This window comes from Lepidochelys kempii, chromosome 9 (assembly GCF_965140265.1).
Source record: "Lepidochelys kempii isolate rLepKem1 chromosome 9, rLepKem1.hap2, whole genome shotgun sequence".
Lineage (NCBI taxonomy): Eukaryota > Metazoa > Chordata > Testudines > Cheloniidae > Lepidochelys > Lepidochelys kempii.
In genome coordinates, this window is record NC_133264.1 from 22,473,798 (window position 1) to 22,490,994 (window position 17,197).

A 17,197-nucleotide genomic window follows, 5' to 3' on the forward strand; every position below is an offset into this window, starting at 1 on the left:
TCTCTCCACTTCAGGTGTCATCTCTATATTTGAACCCAGAGCAACACCAGACAGAGAGCATCCTGACGCAGCCATGTACAAAGGGAGCAGAGTGTGCTTCATTTATTCAGTTTAAAAATAAAGTCCTGGACTGGATTCCAAATGGCAGCGAACATCACCAACTGGAGACTGACAGATGCTTCACTAGCATGACATGCTTCCCAAAGGGATCTGCAGATCAGTTTGAGAACCCCTGTGCTAATGTCAACTTCGTATAAAACTGTAGTGGCAAAGTCAGAGCAATGACATTCTTCCTGCTAGACTTAAAGGAAAAACTGAACATTTCCCTCTTGAAAAGCTGCAAATATTTTCTAATAATAAAATACAGAATGTACATCAGTGCTAGAAAGTGTGACCCATCTCATCCCTACAAAAGCAGATGCCATCTGCCACGTGGAGACAACACCTATGCCACAAAGAGAAGTTTCTTACAACATAGTAGGGCTCTGTTAAAAAAAAAACCTACCAAGCTCCACAGCATTTTGGTGCCTCATTTATGGACTGCATAATTGCTGAGACGAAACAAATTTAAATAATTTTATAAAATACATTCTTCATGTGAGGTGAAATTTTAATGTACCATATGGCTGTGTTAAAGCATCCTGAATAATTCTTTAGCCATAACCTTGCTCAAGATAAATTTGTCACACCTCAGAGAAAAAATAATTAAAGCAAAATGTAAAAGATAACCTGTTTTGCATAATGTATATTTCAGCTGCTGGCTAACTAGTACTAGGAATAGGTAGATTGCCCTGGTATGTCAGCATGAAATCAAAGACTGAAGAGAATTATTTGTTTATCTAGTCAGTCCTCGGTGCCCACAAATGTAGCAGATACTAAACTGGGGAGGACACTGTGATCTCAGCCAAAAGGTAGTGAAGTGGTTAATTACCATACATGATACATTTAGTGTGTTAAGATTTTGACACATTTATATTTTTAACAGTTGGTGAGTTATTTGAATATTTAGTCACAGACATTAAAATGTAAAAACATCTACTGTATGTGCTGCTGGTTCTAACATAGTCATGATATTAGGATTCCAGTGAATACTATATATAAGAATATCCTACGTCCATGTCACATATACTTTATGAACTTACAAATAAATAGATCTACAAAAATCTGGTCCTGTCTCCATTCTCTCTCTCTCTCTTTTTTTTTTTTTGTAAAATGCAATATGCAAAAAAGGCTCTTTCTGGTGATGAGAAATTAGGAATTGCACATTTGGTAGGATGAATATATTACTGGTGCAACACCTAAGTCAACCACTAGTTAACAAAAAGACATCATATGAAACAAAATTTTAAATTTTATTTTACATATTTATACATAAAACTTTCAAGGTAACTCTCTGAATCCAACTGAATGTTAATAGCACATCTAAAAATGAATGTCAGGTAGTCAACATTCACAAAATGTTGAAAACTGATTAAAATATACATATTACTGAACGCTACAATTTCACTACGAGGCAGGCATTTTTTTGTTTTTTTTTTTGTTGTTTTTTTTCTTTTTTTTACTTGTATAGCACCGTCAATTACAGTTTCTTTGTTTAAAACTACAGTGAAGAATAAAAAGTAGTCAATGGTAAAATACTGTTCAACTTAAAATCTCTAAACAAAGAAAAATAAAGGTAAACTACCTTTTCTTCTTATCCATGGTTTGTAATGTTATAAGCACTGTACATTTTTGTAATAATATTATTAAAATGCCCGATATTTAATGGCACAAGTAAAAAATTAAAATAAATTAAGGAGCAGAGGCCAATCACTGGACATAAAGCTTCAGACATTATCAATGACTAACACTCATTTTCTTGTGCGCCACCTTGAGCATCAGCATTTGTACAACCACAGAAGCAAAATAAATGCTAGCTTATTCTGATTGCTTCTTGCTTTATTTTGCTGGCATTTTCTCTGCCATGTGCTTCTGCTGACTTTCAGCATGTCTGGGGAGGAGAAAAAAAAGCACTATCAAGAAAAATTAAATGGACTATTCAACATCTTAAAACATACTTGAACCTAAATAAGGCTTCCCCAATGAAGAAAATATTAAGCAATCAATTCCTGTGTTCAGATTAGTTTAGTGTAACATCTCTTTCATGACCTTGGTCTGGTTACCTAGTGTACAATACACGTTAAAATAAAGAAACATTCCTTAGACTAAAGTAAACTCCTGGGATCATATAACCTGCAAACATTTTCCCTGCTCCCACCCAAGGAAATTAAATTTGTTAGTTTCAGAACAATGAGACGGTTAACAAACTGAGGAATTAGCCAGGAATTAGGGTTGACACTGCATCCCTTGCCCTTTGGTGACATGACTATTGTGACGGGGCAAGGCCAGATGGCTATAGAAAAGTAGTGGGAGATAGATATATTAGCTCCAGGCTAAACAAATCCCTGATACCAGGATAAGTTAAATGGCAGCTGCTCCAGGTCAGTTAAGACACCTGGGGCCAATTAAGAACTTTCCAGAAGGCAGGAAGAACGCTAGGTTGATTGGGACACCTGAAGCCAATCGGGCTGGCTGAAACTAGTTAGAAGCCTCCCAGTTAGTGAGGTGGGTGTGGATGTCAGGAGCTGTGGGAGGAAGTTGTCCTGTTGGAGAGACTGAGCAGTACACATCATATCAGGCACAAGGAAGGAGGTCCTAAGGTAAGGGTGAAGTGGAGCTTGAGGAAGTGGGGGCTGCTGTGGGGGGAAGTAGCCCAGGGAATTGTACGTGTCATGTTTCTAAAAGGTCAGATACCATATCTGACACTATTAGGGTCCCTGGGCTGGAGCCCGGAGTAGAGGATGGGCCTGGGCTCCCCCCTTTGCCTGCCCACTGATGAATCACTGAGACTAGGAGACAACAGAGACTGTACAAGGGAGGATAGCTTCTCCTCACCTCCCTCGCTGGCTTATGATGAAAATGGCTCAGTAGGCTGTGACCCTTGTCTCTAGAGAGAGAAGGGTTATGTGGAGGGTCACAGTGAACCTCTGAGGCTAGCGAAATCCGCCAGGAAATGCAGAACCCACGGGGACAAGGACAGAGCTTTGTCACACAATACACTGCTATAGAAGATATCAAAGACACTTCTAAATGTTTAAACAATTTCATTTACTACTGATGCAAAATGCTTTCAGAATGCTGAAATGTTTTTGGAAGCACAGAAAAAGAAATAGCTGGAACATCAAACAAACACTACAAGACATACGATAGTAAGTGGTGTAAATCATTGTGCAAATTCATATTCCTGCAGTACCTGTCACAACAACAAGTACATATAACATCCTAAATATTATTTGAGAACACAAGCAGCACTCATTACTAGGATCTCTCAGAACGGATTACTGTCCAACCACCACAACTACATAATCCACTGCTGTTTGTCCCAAGGTACTGGGTAGTAGAGGCGTTAGCTGCTCTAGTTCAGGGTGTGGTCAGCCCTGCTCATGTGAGCCTCGAGTGTGACGGGCTCCAGCTGGTAGTACCCAACAAGGGCCTCACCTTAAGTAATGGGCAAAGATCAACAACAGACCAAGTGGATGAGGGCCAAGTTCTTCGACAGTGATGAAGGACTTGCTGGCCACCCTTCCCTCAGCCCCCATTGGCCTGGAGCAGCGAACCGCGGCCAGTGGGAGCTGCGATCGGCCGAACCTGCGGACGCAACAGGTAAACAAACCGGTCCGGCGCACCAGGGGCTTTCCCTGTACAAGTAGCAGACCGACTTTGAGAACCACTGTTCTACCACACGTGGCAGCAAAAATCCAGTCAACTCTGCCACATTACATTCTTTTAGCACTCGGAGATTTCAACTCTGTGACCAAACTGGTATTAGACTGTGCTACATCCCTCTGTTTCAAGGTCCCAAATGACACCACTGCTCAGCTCTTGACATTGTATGCCTCCAAGAATTTGTCTGTCATGGGCTCCTATGTTAGGTGCCTCCATAACCATCAGTGGAACTGTATTTCAAACAGTAGACATCTGCCTTGAAAGACATTGATTATATTCTCATAGGAAATCCCTCCATAATGTAATCTCACTGGGTCTTCGCTGGCACAGAAGCACCAGGAAATTCAGACCACAGACCAGTTGTTGCTCAGCTCTCAAAACATCTTCCAACTTCTCACAAGCCAGATGTCCACCAAAAGTACAACATCCAACACCTTTCTGAGAATCATGTTGAAGCCATGATTCAGCTGACCGATCAGCACTTTGTTCTGCACCAAAAGGTCTTGGCATCCCAGATGTTCTGCTAAATCTAGTGCATGATCTTCACATCAGTGCGAGAGTGCGTGTTGGTCAACTGCTTTCCCTGGATTTCTGCACAACCTCAGATGTGCAGTAGGGATGTATTCTCACCCTGGCACTATTCTATTGCGCTATCAAATGGATATTAGGACTTGCCACTCCACGTCGGAATCAGGATTGGTCAAAAAGTGTTCACCGACCAAGACTATGTTGATGACACTGCCTTGCTTATGGACAAGCCAGAGACTTTCAGCCCTGCTTTTCAAAGTTTCTAAGATACCGCCCCCATTATGGGGTTGTACATCTCATGGCAGAAGACAAAGGTTCACAGCCTGAGCTGGGTCACCAGAACCCTGGTGCAGGTGGGTTGTACAATGCCATCAGCCGTGGTTGCGGTGGCTGGCGTAATGCTTCTCAGAAGACCATGCATGTTTGATGATGGGGAGAAGTGCCTACAGGCCAGCTGCAACCCTTCTTTCCTGTAAATTCATCCAGGCAGGTATGCTTCTGCTGACTTGGAGGGGGCCTGGATGAATGGGAGGATGCACAGGTGAGGCACACAAACTGTACAGCCCAGAACCCCACTTTGAATGAACTCACTGTGAGACAGCAAGCAGGGGCAGATCAAGTATCTATTACTGTGCAAATCCTTCAACCCCAAAAGGTAGGAGTATGTAACAGATCAAGGTCAGGCAGAGAAATTTCACTTAAATGGGAGATTCTCTGGCACATAACAGTTATTTTACGTAAAGCTATGTTACAATACACTTGGGATCTCTAACGGATATCAATTTGTCTGTGCCCGAAAGGAGACCTTATAAGTATTCAGCTCTACTCCTAACCCCAAATCCTCCTCCATTTTACTATTATTCTATTAATTTACCACATAGCGACTGTGCACATGCAAGATTTCTAAATGAGGAGGCTTTACTTGTGATTGCAACAGAGGTAAGCCAGGACTGCAATATCTAAAAGCACCCATAGGTGGCATGTAAACTATTTTGAATGATGGTATTTGACTTAACTACACTCCAATTACCATATCATTTATGACAAAACTTTCCCAGGTAGTGGATAACTGTATTTCAACCAAATGTAATGCAACAAAAGTTGTTGTTTTTTTTAAATCAAACATTTCAGACCATTTCCCCCCACCTTTTCCATATCATCAAAATGGAGTTCTGAAAATATTTAAAAATAGACTTTGTTTAAAAATGTTTATTCAGAAAGATTTTTAAAACTGTATTAAAAATGTTTTTGGCGGGCCATACAATTTTATATGGATAGTTTAATGCTGCAGTGCTGAAGATACTACTTGTGACCAATAAGCACTGGAAATAATCTGACATCTTTTAAATTCTTATTATGCAGAAACCTTTCAAATGTGTTAGATTAACGGCCATAATATTATACAAATTAAAAATATCCCTTAAATCATATCTGAGATGATGGACTAAGAGGACTTGATGCCTGTATTCTGGCATGTTTTTTTCTCAATCCACTGCTTAATGTTATTGTTGTATCTCCGTGCAATCCTTCTGGTTGCAAAGTCTACCTCATCTAGCCTGCACCACACAAATGCTATGGGGGATTTTTTTTTTTTTAAACCTTTTTGATGTGTTGGGATTAAAACATTCTGGCAGCACCAAAGCAGATTTATTCTTAACTAGTTTCTATTCTCTACCTTTCAGAAATGACAGTGCCAGACCTTGGCATATCAGAATTTTGGTCTCTAGGGATATGGAGTTGGACAGCTAGTTGATATTTCTCAGCAGAAAGTTGCTGAAAATATTTAGGATTGCCTGTGGCTGAATTATATTGCTGTTGTTGCAGAAATGGCCTTAAAGTACTGTAACACTGATGGAGACCACTGTGTAAAAAGATATCCAAGAGGTTAAAAGTCAGTCCTGCCCTGAGGAAGATACAGTCTCTGGCTCCAGCCTGCTGCTACTTCCCAAAGTTAACCCAGGTTTCCCATTTCCTTGTGGTAATCATCTCTGAAGTTCCACTTACCTTACTATGAGTGCTTTTAGAGAAAACTGTGGCTTGGTTTTAGACAAGAATCGGGTCCAAGAGTAGGAACCTTCATGTGGTGAATGACATATAATTCAGTAACAGAAATTACTTAAATATTATTCTGTATCGATTTGTAATTGATTTTTTTTTTTATTGCTCAAAACACCCACTTACCTTGGCAGTGGGTTTGAATATAGATTTCCAAATAAAACACACAAAATAATGGTATGAATTGCAATAAAAAATATGTAATGGGGGATCAAAGTGGTAACTTCTTAAGTTTTTATTATAGCTAAAATGCTTACACTGGTGATCATATATGATATTTAGCGAAGGAAGATTCATTTCAGCCACTCTGTGACAGTTTACAGATACTGGGTTTACTTATCACCACCAACTTTTAGGCCTGGCATTCTACCCAAATGTTGCTCCAAAACATAGAAAGTATATTCAACTTGGAATATTCCTAGCAGCAGTGTTTAACAGAAGACTTTACTAACCTGGTCAAGTCTTCAATGTCTACCAGCATTGCATCCTGCTCTGTGTGCAATTCATCTCGAATAAGAAGCAGCTGCACCAATTCTTCATTCAAGCCTGGTACCAAAGACAAGGATTTTATAATTTAATTTAACCGTAGATCCAGGGATTAATGATTAGGGAACTGTTAGCTCCTCCTAAATCATCATGTTGCATATAGTAAACAACTGCTTACATGGAGAAGCAGAAAGATTCCCTAGGTAAGGTTTGGTCTCCATAAAAAGAAGCATATCACAAAATGGAATAAAATATTATCTATATTACTAATAGAGCTATAACAAATATGGACTTTTAACTACTATGGTTCTCATGAAATAACTGAATATAGCATCCTCTCAACTCAAACTTTAGATTTTAGCTAATCCATCTACTTAAAGACAGTTGGAAAAGACTTTTAGTCCAAGAAGCCTCTACCCACTAAGAAAAAATAAATCACTCATTAGGAAAAAGTGTGTGGGAAAAAATAACCTAAAGTAATCCAAAAAGAAAATGTCTCTAGAGTTTAACGAGCTTCCTGGAACTCTCCCCTTCTCAATGCTGCCATAACTGCAAGCCTGACACTGTTCTGTAGCCCAGAAAATCTGCATCCTGATCTGTTCAAAAAGAAGAATGGAAATGAAACAGTGTGACCAAAACGGGCAGTATTTCAAAACTGCTCAGACAGATGAAAGAGCTGCACTTTAGTAAAAGAAATCAATGGCAGATTTGTGGTAATGCCAGACATCTTGAATACATGATGTCTGGCAAAACATCATGGAAAACAACAGACTTTCTGAGCTCTTGCAGCCTGTAATCAAAAACCTGTGTTCATATCTACTTATAGGTTAAGGAATGTCGTGATTCTAAGCAAAAAAATACAGCCAAAATGTGAAGCAAGTGACAGTGGGTAACTATATAAATGTTATAGGATGCTTATTCTGCTTTGCCTGGAATACAATACATTGCAATTCAGAATAGAGCGAAGGTGGGTTCTTCCTTAATAAAGCAAAATGATATGATGAATCATTCTGGAGAGTGGTAGGGGACTACTGAATTTCTGACTTACTGCTAGCTAATCCAGAAAACACCACAAAGGAAAGTGCGCTTGCTCCTTCGTGTGCACACACAAAATCTGTCTTTTAAGCTAGAAGCAACACTCAACAGATAAACAGAAGGGGACCTGCGTGGGGAGCAGTCAAGAACAAAAATGATGCCTAAATGAAATGTTCAGTATAAAAATCTAGTGATCTAGGTTGTGGTTCTGCTAATGATTCACTGTCCCACCCAGAAACCAAAAAAACTGAATCAGAGTAAAACTGATTTTTGATTGATTCTCTCCTTTATGTGCCATTCACATCATATGTTCTAAACAGCTTGACTGATGTCCTAGAATATAAAACGAATATTCCAGTAGGGTTGCTCAAAAACAGCAGCCTCTGTTGCAGGACTTCAGGGAAAAATCATCTGCATCCCCAGCAGAGCACCATGATCGTAATTAACGAGCACAACAATCTAAGGAGCAGTTCAGTGCACAACAAACATTTTTGACTTAGAGCCACCAGAATACCCTAGTCCAAACTTAATTAATTCTTACCACTGGGAGGTGGACATCCCTTGGTAAAAACTCTGTATCTATCAGAGAGCAAGGAGAGATGAGGGCGGGGAAGGACACGACACTCTCTTTACACACTAATGTATGTGACACATTTTTATTATTTATTTATTTATTATTAATGCATTAAAACAGACTCAAAGGACTGGAGGAAACCTCAAGAGGTCATCTAGTCCAATCCCCTGCACTCATGGCAGGACTAAGTATTATCTAGACCATTCCTGACAAATGTTTCTCTAACCTGCTCTTAAAAATATCCAACGATGGAGATTCCACCACTTCCCTAGGCAATTTATTCCAGTGCTTAACCACCCTGCCAGTTAGGAAGTTTTTCCTAATGTCCAGCCTAAACCTCCCTTGGTGCAATTTAAGTCCATTGCTTCTTGTCCTATCCTCCGAGGTTAAGAAGAACAATTCTTCTCCCTCCTCCTTGTAACAACTTTTTATGTACTTGAAAACTGTTATCGTGTCCCCTCTCAGACTTCTCTTTTCCAAACTAAACAAACCTAATTTTTTTCAATCTTCCCTCATAGGTCATGTTTTCTAGACTTTTAATCATTTTTGTTGCTCTTCTCTGGACTTTCTCCAATTTGTCCACATCTTTCCTGAAATGTGGCATCCAGAATTGGACACAATACTCCAATTGAGGCCTAATCAGCGCGGAGTAGAGCAGAAGAATTACTTCTTGTGTCTTGCTTACAACACTCCTGCTAATACATCCCAGAATGATGTTCACTTTTTTTTGCAACAGTGTTATACTGTTGACTCATATTCAGCTCATGATCCACTGTGACCCCCAGATCCCTTTTCACAGTACTCCTTCCTAGGCAATCATTTCCCATTTTGTATGTGTGCAACTGATTTTTCCTTCCTAAATGGAGTACTTTGCATTTTCCTTATTGAATTTCATCCTGTTTACTTCAGACCATTTCTCCAGTTTGTCCAGATCATTTTGAATTTTAAGCCCATCCTGCAAAGCACTTGCAGCCCCCTCCCAGCTTGGTATTGTCCGCAAACTTTATAAGCGTACTCTCTATGCCATTATCTAAATCACTGATGAAGATATTGAACAGAACTGGACCCAGAACTGATCTGCGGGACCCCACTCGTTATGCCCATCCAGCATGACTGTGACATTGCAACGTAACAGGGGAGAGAAAAAGACATTTTGAGAAATAGAAAAATACATCTGTGATGGGGTGCACTTACCCTGCACTGCCCAAGAAGGGGTTAGCCTCACACTCTGGGTGAAGGAAGTCCCACCCCCTTGCCCCTGCTAGGCATGCTCCAATTGGAGCAACAGTATAAGAGGGAGCAACTCAGCTCAGGCTGGGCTGACTGCTGAGGAGGGAGGATGCACCTTGCAGGCTCCAGCCCGGGAGCTGTGGAAGCCAGAGGCACCGGGACCCAGGCAGATACCCAAGCACCTGCCGGCGCCCAAGGAAGGATGGAGCTGCACAGGCAGAGGATCCCAAAGATCCTGGAGATGCTCAGACCACTGCATCAGGGAAAGGGTAAGAAGCAGCCCAGGGGGACTAGTCATTGTGCTGGGTGGCATTAACGTGTTTCGTTAGGCTTCCCTGACTCAGTGGGGAGCACACTTGCCACTCCCAGGGCTCCATCCTGTCCCTACTGGCTACTGGGCCACACAGCCCTGTGGAAGAGGGCAGCCTTATTGACTCTGGCCACTAAGCTGCATAGTCCTGTAGAGGAAGACAGTCTTATTGACCTGGGCCATTGGGCTATACTGCCCTGAGGGGGAGGGGATGCGTTTGCCCTGTAACAATGTCCATACAAAAAAATAAAAATTGGTAGGGAGCCTCAAGGGAAGATGTAGTTTCTAAATCTAGCTTTAATTAACTAGATTTTGAGTTGACAATTCCCCCTTAAGCCCTGGAGCAGTACTGTCTGAGGAGCAGAAATCGTTTTAGATATGATTTTTAAAAAGCCTGATTCTGTACAGTGTTGAACCCCCAACTCTCCCTGAACTGCAGGGAAGCCTGGTTTTCAGATCTTGCAGGAGCTGCTCAGCACTTTGGAATATTGGGCCTTGCAGACTATTGGATATCCCTAAATAGATCAGAAGGGAACAAGAACTTAAGACTTAAAACATCAAACCTGTTACATATGCACAAAGAACTGCTCAGTTCACCTAAGCAAATGGACCATACTTGTCCGTGATGCAACTCCACTGACCTCCTCAACAGGGCTGATTATGGCCCAAGTTACTTTACTACTATACTATACTAATCATGTAACTTCAGATTGTTTTATCATATGAATAGCTAGGAGGCCACACACTTTGTAGCTTGTATAAGCTGAGCTCATTGCACACACCAGGGGCTCTTTGCATTCCTCCCTACAGCAAGCACTCTGCTGCCACCCTCCTATCCCCCTCTGTTTCAGGGTCTCCATGAAACTTCTCCCAGTCCCTCCCTCTCCCTGGGACTCTGTGTGTCCCCTGCATTGCCCACTCTTCTACATGCCAGGGTCCCCAATCTCCTCTCTGCCCCCCAGCTCTGTGTGCACACCCCATTCTCCTCCATACCAGCGGCTGTGTATGCACCCCTATTCCTTCTTCCTCAAGTGCCAGGATCCTCCAGTCTCTCCTCCAACAGGGGCTGTGTCCCCTATCTCATACTCAGATTCCCATTCTCCCCCATGTGCCAGGGGCTTTGTGCCATGCCCCCATTCTTCCCACCCAGCATTATTCTTTCTCCCTGGGAGATAAGTCAACATGTCTCAACTCTATTGGGAGCACAGGCAGAGCTGAAATAGGAATAGTGTTATGCTAAAAGAGGTTAATTGGTGCCATCAACCAGTTGTTTGAGTTACATACAGTTGCAGAGGTGCTTGAAACTGTGGCTGTGTTAAAAATGGATGGCCCTGTGCCTCCGTTTTCCCTCTTGTGTGGTTTTCCCCCAAATCAGTAGGATTCTGCCCACTGATACCTAGAACAGTCAGTGAAATTTTGGCATTGATGGGACGCAGCATTTTAAAATTATCACGTTACATACAGACAGCAGTGCCGGTGAGTTGAGTTTAAGGCCCACACAAGTTTGGCCAAATGTGATTTTTCAAATTAATGCATCAAAATGAACACACCAGACTTACTTTCTTCCTGTGGTAACATACATGTTGCACTTTTCCCCACACCTAAGTTAATGTACTATAGCCAATTAAAAGGAAAATACCAAAGAATTAAAACAAAAATCACTTACTTTCTATTTGTGAGTGGAGATCATTGACTATCACTTGTAGCTGCCCAATAGTCATATCTCTCAGGTCAGTGGGTTTTAAACTTCTTTTCATCAAGCATTCACTTATGTGAGGCATATGTGGCAGCTAAAGATGGATTAAAGGCCTTTTAGGTTATTATTACTTCAAATTATTTATATTTCTAAATAAAAATGATAAATGTGTTGACATTCCACGTACTACCCTCCCCTACCCCCACCCCCTACCATGCACACGCTTTCATGTAGCCATAGAAAGCCCATTTACTGAGACTTCCAAAATGAAAACTTTTGATTAATGTTTAAGTCAGCCTTTCAAAGGAAAGAACAAGGATGAATAAATCCTTTTATGATAAATTGTCACAAAAATAATCATCCTCCCTGTAGTCATAACCTTCTAGCTTCATTGCTTCATTTCCCCCCCCAGATATCACTTCGTAAATGACCCACTACAGTGACCCATGTTGACTCTGCAACTACTGATTGAAATGTCATACCTAAATCTCTTGCCTTATATGCAATTATACATGGTAACTGCACTTCCCTTTGGCATATATGGATATTCCTGACTGAGCCATTTCTCAAACACTAAGAATCAAGTTTAAAACAAAGTGTTGAGCCACTGGACTGTAGCTACATCATCACAATATAAACGTTGATGTGGCATTAAACTAGACAAGTGTCAACTTAAATAGAAAAAGTCTTGAGAAAAGTCATCTAGAAAGACAGCTGTTACCAATTACTGGCTGTTTTAAATTAAGATACCATTTTAATTCTCAATCAGCCTTTATGTTTAACACAGGCAGACAGGATAGATGGATGAATGGTTAGCCTTACTTTTTTGCTGCTCTTCAGAGAGTGATTTATACAATATACAGTGGGAGAGATTTATTTGAAAACATATGGAACCATTTTAAATCTGGGATTAACTTTTTCATATATTACATTACTATATATGTTGGAAAAATGACTATAGAGTTAAGATCTCATCTTTAAAATGTACATTCTACTTTCAAGTACTTTTTTTGGTTTTCATTTCTGCTTAGCAGAGTTTTGTTTCTGCTGTATTTATTGGTTCTTTAATTACTAATCTGAACAGATTTGTGAATAGTGGTAGTAATGATTATATATTTCTCTTAGTTCTCTCTCTGTTCTCTCTCTCTATACATATTACACACACAGTTAAAAATTAACAAAGGCTTATTATAAAAGTTAGTTCTCATTTACTGATAATGGGTGGATGCAAATTATCTCCTAAAATAACATTTAAGCCTTTCAAAATGTTGATAAAATTATATGCACTTTAGTTTTCAGCACACACAGAGATATTATTATATGTGAATAAACAGAACTTCACTTGCGGGTAGTTCCACTAACTGCAAAAACATCCTTTCGAAGTGCACTGTATTGTCATGCCTTACTCCATTTCTGAATTTGAATATCTTTATTATTCGGTCAAATCTTCTAAAGCAGTGGTTCTATACCTTTTTGGGATCAGGACCCATTTGTAAATGTTTATGGCCTGTGGTAATGCAGTAAATAGTCAGGGATGGAGGTGGGGGTGGTTTTGGTCAGGTCCTGCCTGGCACTCACCCCACAGTGGCAGGTCCTGTGCTGAGGGCCTAACAGGGCCTGGCTCTCCGCTCCGGGTGTTGCAACCTCTGGGATTGCAGAGCCGCTCAGGTTTGGCGCTGTCCCCCCGGACAAAACTTGTGTGAGTGGACTTGTCACCTGGCTCATGGGGTTGCAGTGCCACTCACTCAAATATGGCCTACCAGGACTCCCGTCATCATGAAGGCTGGGCCAAACCTAACTGGTGCTGATACCCTAGAGGTTACAATACTTGGAGCAGGGAGGTGAGCCCAGCCAGCCCCGTGGGACAGGAACCACAGGTTGAGAAACCCTGTTCTAAAGTTGATGATTTCCAGCTGAATAATCTCAGATAATTTTGTAACAACTAGGAAAGAGTTTCCTAAGAATCTCTTTCTCAAACACACTTATTTATTATTTATATAAACAAATAGACACACACATATGAACACACAACCTCTAACTTGTAAGACACAGTTTGGCTTCATTATTATACAATATTAAGTATGGGTCTGAGCCTGCAAATGTTTACTAGCAGGTGTAGTGCTTGATCTAAATAAGACTACCTGTGGCAGTAAGCACTGCACCCAATAAAATGTGTTTGCAAGATAGCACCTTAAAGCTAGAGGACGTTTCACTGTATAGAATTTATTTTCTCTACTTTCTCAGATTGTAATGAGCGCTACAAAATATTTTAAGTATATTTTACTCTTTGTAAATAAAAAATCCTTTGTTCATGTAGTTTTGGAGATATTTGGATGCACTATTACAGAATTTGGATAATTGGAAAGAATTAGTGATTCTCAAGTGGTTAAGTATCCCAACAGAAAAACAACAAATTGTTAACATTTGGTGGTGACTGAATGCATCCTGGCCTTTGGTTTGATACTCACAAGATCAGCTACGGGGGATTTTTTCCTGTTCTGCTTTTCCACCTCCACTTGCATTTTGGCCATTGGTTTTGCCATAGCCAAAGCCATTTTGGCTTCAGCTTGCAGTTTCTTTTGTCTAGTGAGAAAATCCATGTCATCTAGGGATTCGGATTCCTCTTCAGTAGTGTCTCTGTCAGAGTAGGAGGAGCTTTGCTTGCTCTAGGAAAGTACACACACATCAGTTGTAAGCGTATAACAACATTCACACTTTAAGATAGACAATATTGTAAGAAATTTTAGCTTTAAAGCTTCAAAATTTTCATGTACGCAAGTGGTGTGACTTCTTCAGGGGAGATAGAGATCATTTAATTTTATTTGATCAACAAAATGATTTTTAAATATCAAAAACCATTTTTCAAGACAGGAACACTTAAATGCTAATGGTAACTTGAGTTTTAGTTAGGGAGAGAAACCTGCTAGATCAGTGAGTGTTTGAAGGGAATGGATTGAATCAAACTCTGGGAAATCCCAGTAAGGGTTGGAGGCCCTCGGGTATTGTTCATATAGGGGGAAAGGGGGAATTGTAGCAGATCTGCTAATTTCCTTGCTACAATATTGTTCAGAAGGAAGGGGCGGTGGGACGCTGATGCTTCTCCACGCCATTCCCTTCCTTACTGTTACCAGCCCATAAAAGGAGGGAACTTATTCACATATCTAGCACATCTGAGCTACCTAGCAATATGCAGTTTGTTGTAGCTGTGTTGGTCCCAGAATATTAGAGAGAAGGTGGGTGAGATAATATCTTTTATTGGATCTCTCACCAACAGAAGTTGGTTCAATAAAAGATATTACCTCACCCACCTTGTTTCTCTACCCAGAAACAGTTTGCCAACTGTGGCCAGCAGTCAAAAATATTTTACAGATAATCAAGGACGGTTAAGTTTTTATAACCATCTTGTTATCTTAACAAGCTCCTTGTCCGCTTATATCATTGCCAGTTTATAACTTTTCCCAATCATAGCTTAATTTATACCTATATTAAATATATTAAGAATGGCATATGCATGTGCTAAAGAATTATTTTAAATGATAGAAGCTCATGTACATACTTGTGCTTTAAAATCTTTTCATTTCTTAACTAGTTTCACAAAAGGCCTTAGTGATCAGACCTACCATTGGAGACAAAGGCGTATCCAAGCTTGTTTCAGTCTTGCTGTCATCGGCATCACTATCCTTGTCACTTCCACTGTCATTTACAAAACAAATCTGCAGGTTCATCCCACTTTGTAGCCTGGAGGGGGAGGAAAGGGACAGGTTTTAGCATGCATACTTTCTCTCGACAACAAATCTGAAATATTGTCACCAGCAATCACTGTTGCTTAACAAGGTATGCTAACATATTAGCAAATATAGGAGCTCCAACCTAAATCAACACTGAAGGTTTAACTGTCTCTATCAACATATCCTTCTGAGAGCCAGACTAATTTCTAGCAGAAAATAAAATGCTAAAGTGCCTTAAGCACAAGTTATTTAACTTTGAAAAAGAATGCCATCAACGTGATTTTTTTTTCCAATTTGTGTAAAAAGAAAAAGTGTTTCCACTAGGTTTTTTTTTTTAAGGGAAGTATTTGTTTTTAGACATAATGAACATTCCCCATGGTATTATTTGAAACCTAAACATTGCAGCACTAAACTGAAAAGTGAAACTGACTATTAACAGAAGTGTAATTGACTTAACGGATTCTCAGCGTTGAAGAGGAGAAAAATATGAAGAGTAAACGAAGACTATAGTGTCAAGTAAAATTCATTCACTTCTAATAAATCTAGGGTGTTCTTAGAAACATAGCTAAAGCAATATATTTAACACAGAGGGCCAGATCCTCTGGTGTGGCGTGGCTGCTTTGCCTTGCAGCGCTCATTAAACTTATTATTATTAATTTGTATTATCAAAGTGCCTAGGAACCCTAGTCATGGGCAAGGACCCCATTGTGCTAGGCTCTGTACAAACAGAGAGCAAAAATCAAGCTGAGGAGCTGGTAGATCCAACACTGGAAGGAAGACCTCAGTACAAGAGAGATCCTCCGATGGCCAAGAACGCACATAGACACTCTTGTGGCACTCCCCATCCCTGCTGCTGGTACAGTTTCTCCATCATGCACTGATCTCCAACAAAAAAGTTAAATTCCCAAATTCAAGAACCAATTCAACAGCAAAGCCAGGAACAGAACACAGCTTTTCTAGGTGAAAGGCTTGTGCTCTACCACAATACTGAAACACAACAGCTGATTTTAAATCATAGTTACTGTGTTTCAATTAAAAAGCTCTCCAGTTCAGTAACAGTACTATGCTTTTGCTGCCATCTGTTGCTGAATTTTAGTATTACTAAAAGCTCTACACAGTTTGTCATTATACCTTTCTTGCTAGAAAACATGCAGATTGTAATATAATGCACAACTGCCACAGTGAAATGATATTCATTTAAGGGTTTAATTTACAGTATTCCTATTAATGTTTTTGTATAACCTGACTGCCTTTCAGACCTGCTCCAACCTAGACATTCCCTTCCACCCCCACTCACTGTGTGCTTGTCTATTATTTTAAACTCTTTGGGGGCAGGAACTATCTCACATGATGTGTTTGTCCAGTACCAAGGGACTGGATCCCTGATCACAATTGCGGCCACGAGGTGCTACTGAGATACAAAGTAATAGATGTGCCTTTATTGCCAAAAGAAGGCAAGGACCTTTGTTGGTTTTTCTAACCTTCTGTCCTGTGAGTGATTTGCCCTTTCCAAGAACACCTATGCTCATTTGTCAACTGAGTTTTTCCCAGCTTGATGACTTAGAACAACTATGAGTGGGTGTGGTTTCAAAATGCAGATAATAAGGCAGGTCTCTGGGTTTTTTGGGGGGAAATTAACAGTTCTAATGCTAAGATTTCCCCCCTTTTTCTCAGATAATGGTTATCCCTTTGAGTACTAAATTTATCAGGTGGGGAATTTTAGAAGCAGCATATGCCTTAACCTTATCAACCTTTAATTCAAAGATTCATGGAGTTTAAGGCCAGAAGAG

At 40.3% G+C, this 17,197-nt stretch overlaps 1 protein-coding gene across 4 annotated transcripts in view; it reads right to left on the minus strand.

The window, feature by feature from the left end:
* Positions 1–1,333: 1,333 nt before the first annotated feature.
* Positions 1,334–17,197, minus strand: part of SCHIP1 (schwannomin interacting protein 1) — a 114,805-nt gene continuing 98,941 nt past the window's right edge. For all 4 annotated transcript variants that reach the window (XM_073359539.1, XM_073359540.1, XM_073359541.1 and 1 more), the window contains 5 exons: positions 15,300–15,417; positions 14,148–14,345; positions 11,650–11,773; positions 6,801–6,894; positions 1,334–1,990 (listed from right to left, as the gene is read on the minus strand). In XM_073359539.1, coding sequence (XP_073215640.1) covers positions 1,939–1,990; positions 6,801–6,894; positions 11,650–11,773; positions 14,148–14,345; positions 15,300–15,417 — 586 coding nt within the window. In that variant the 3' untranslated portion in view covers positions 1,334–1,938. The remainder of the gene's footprint in view (positions 1,991–6,800; positions 6,895–11,649; positions 11,774–14,147; positions 14,346–15,299; positions 15,418–17,197) is intronic.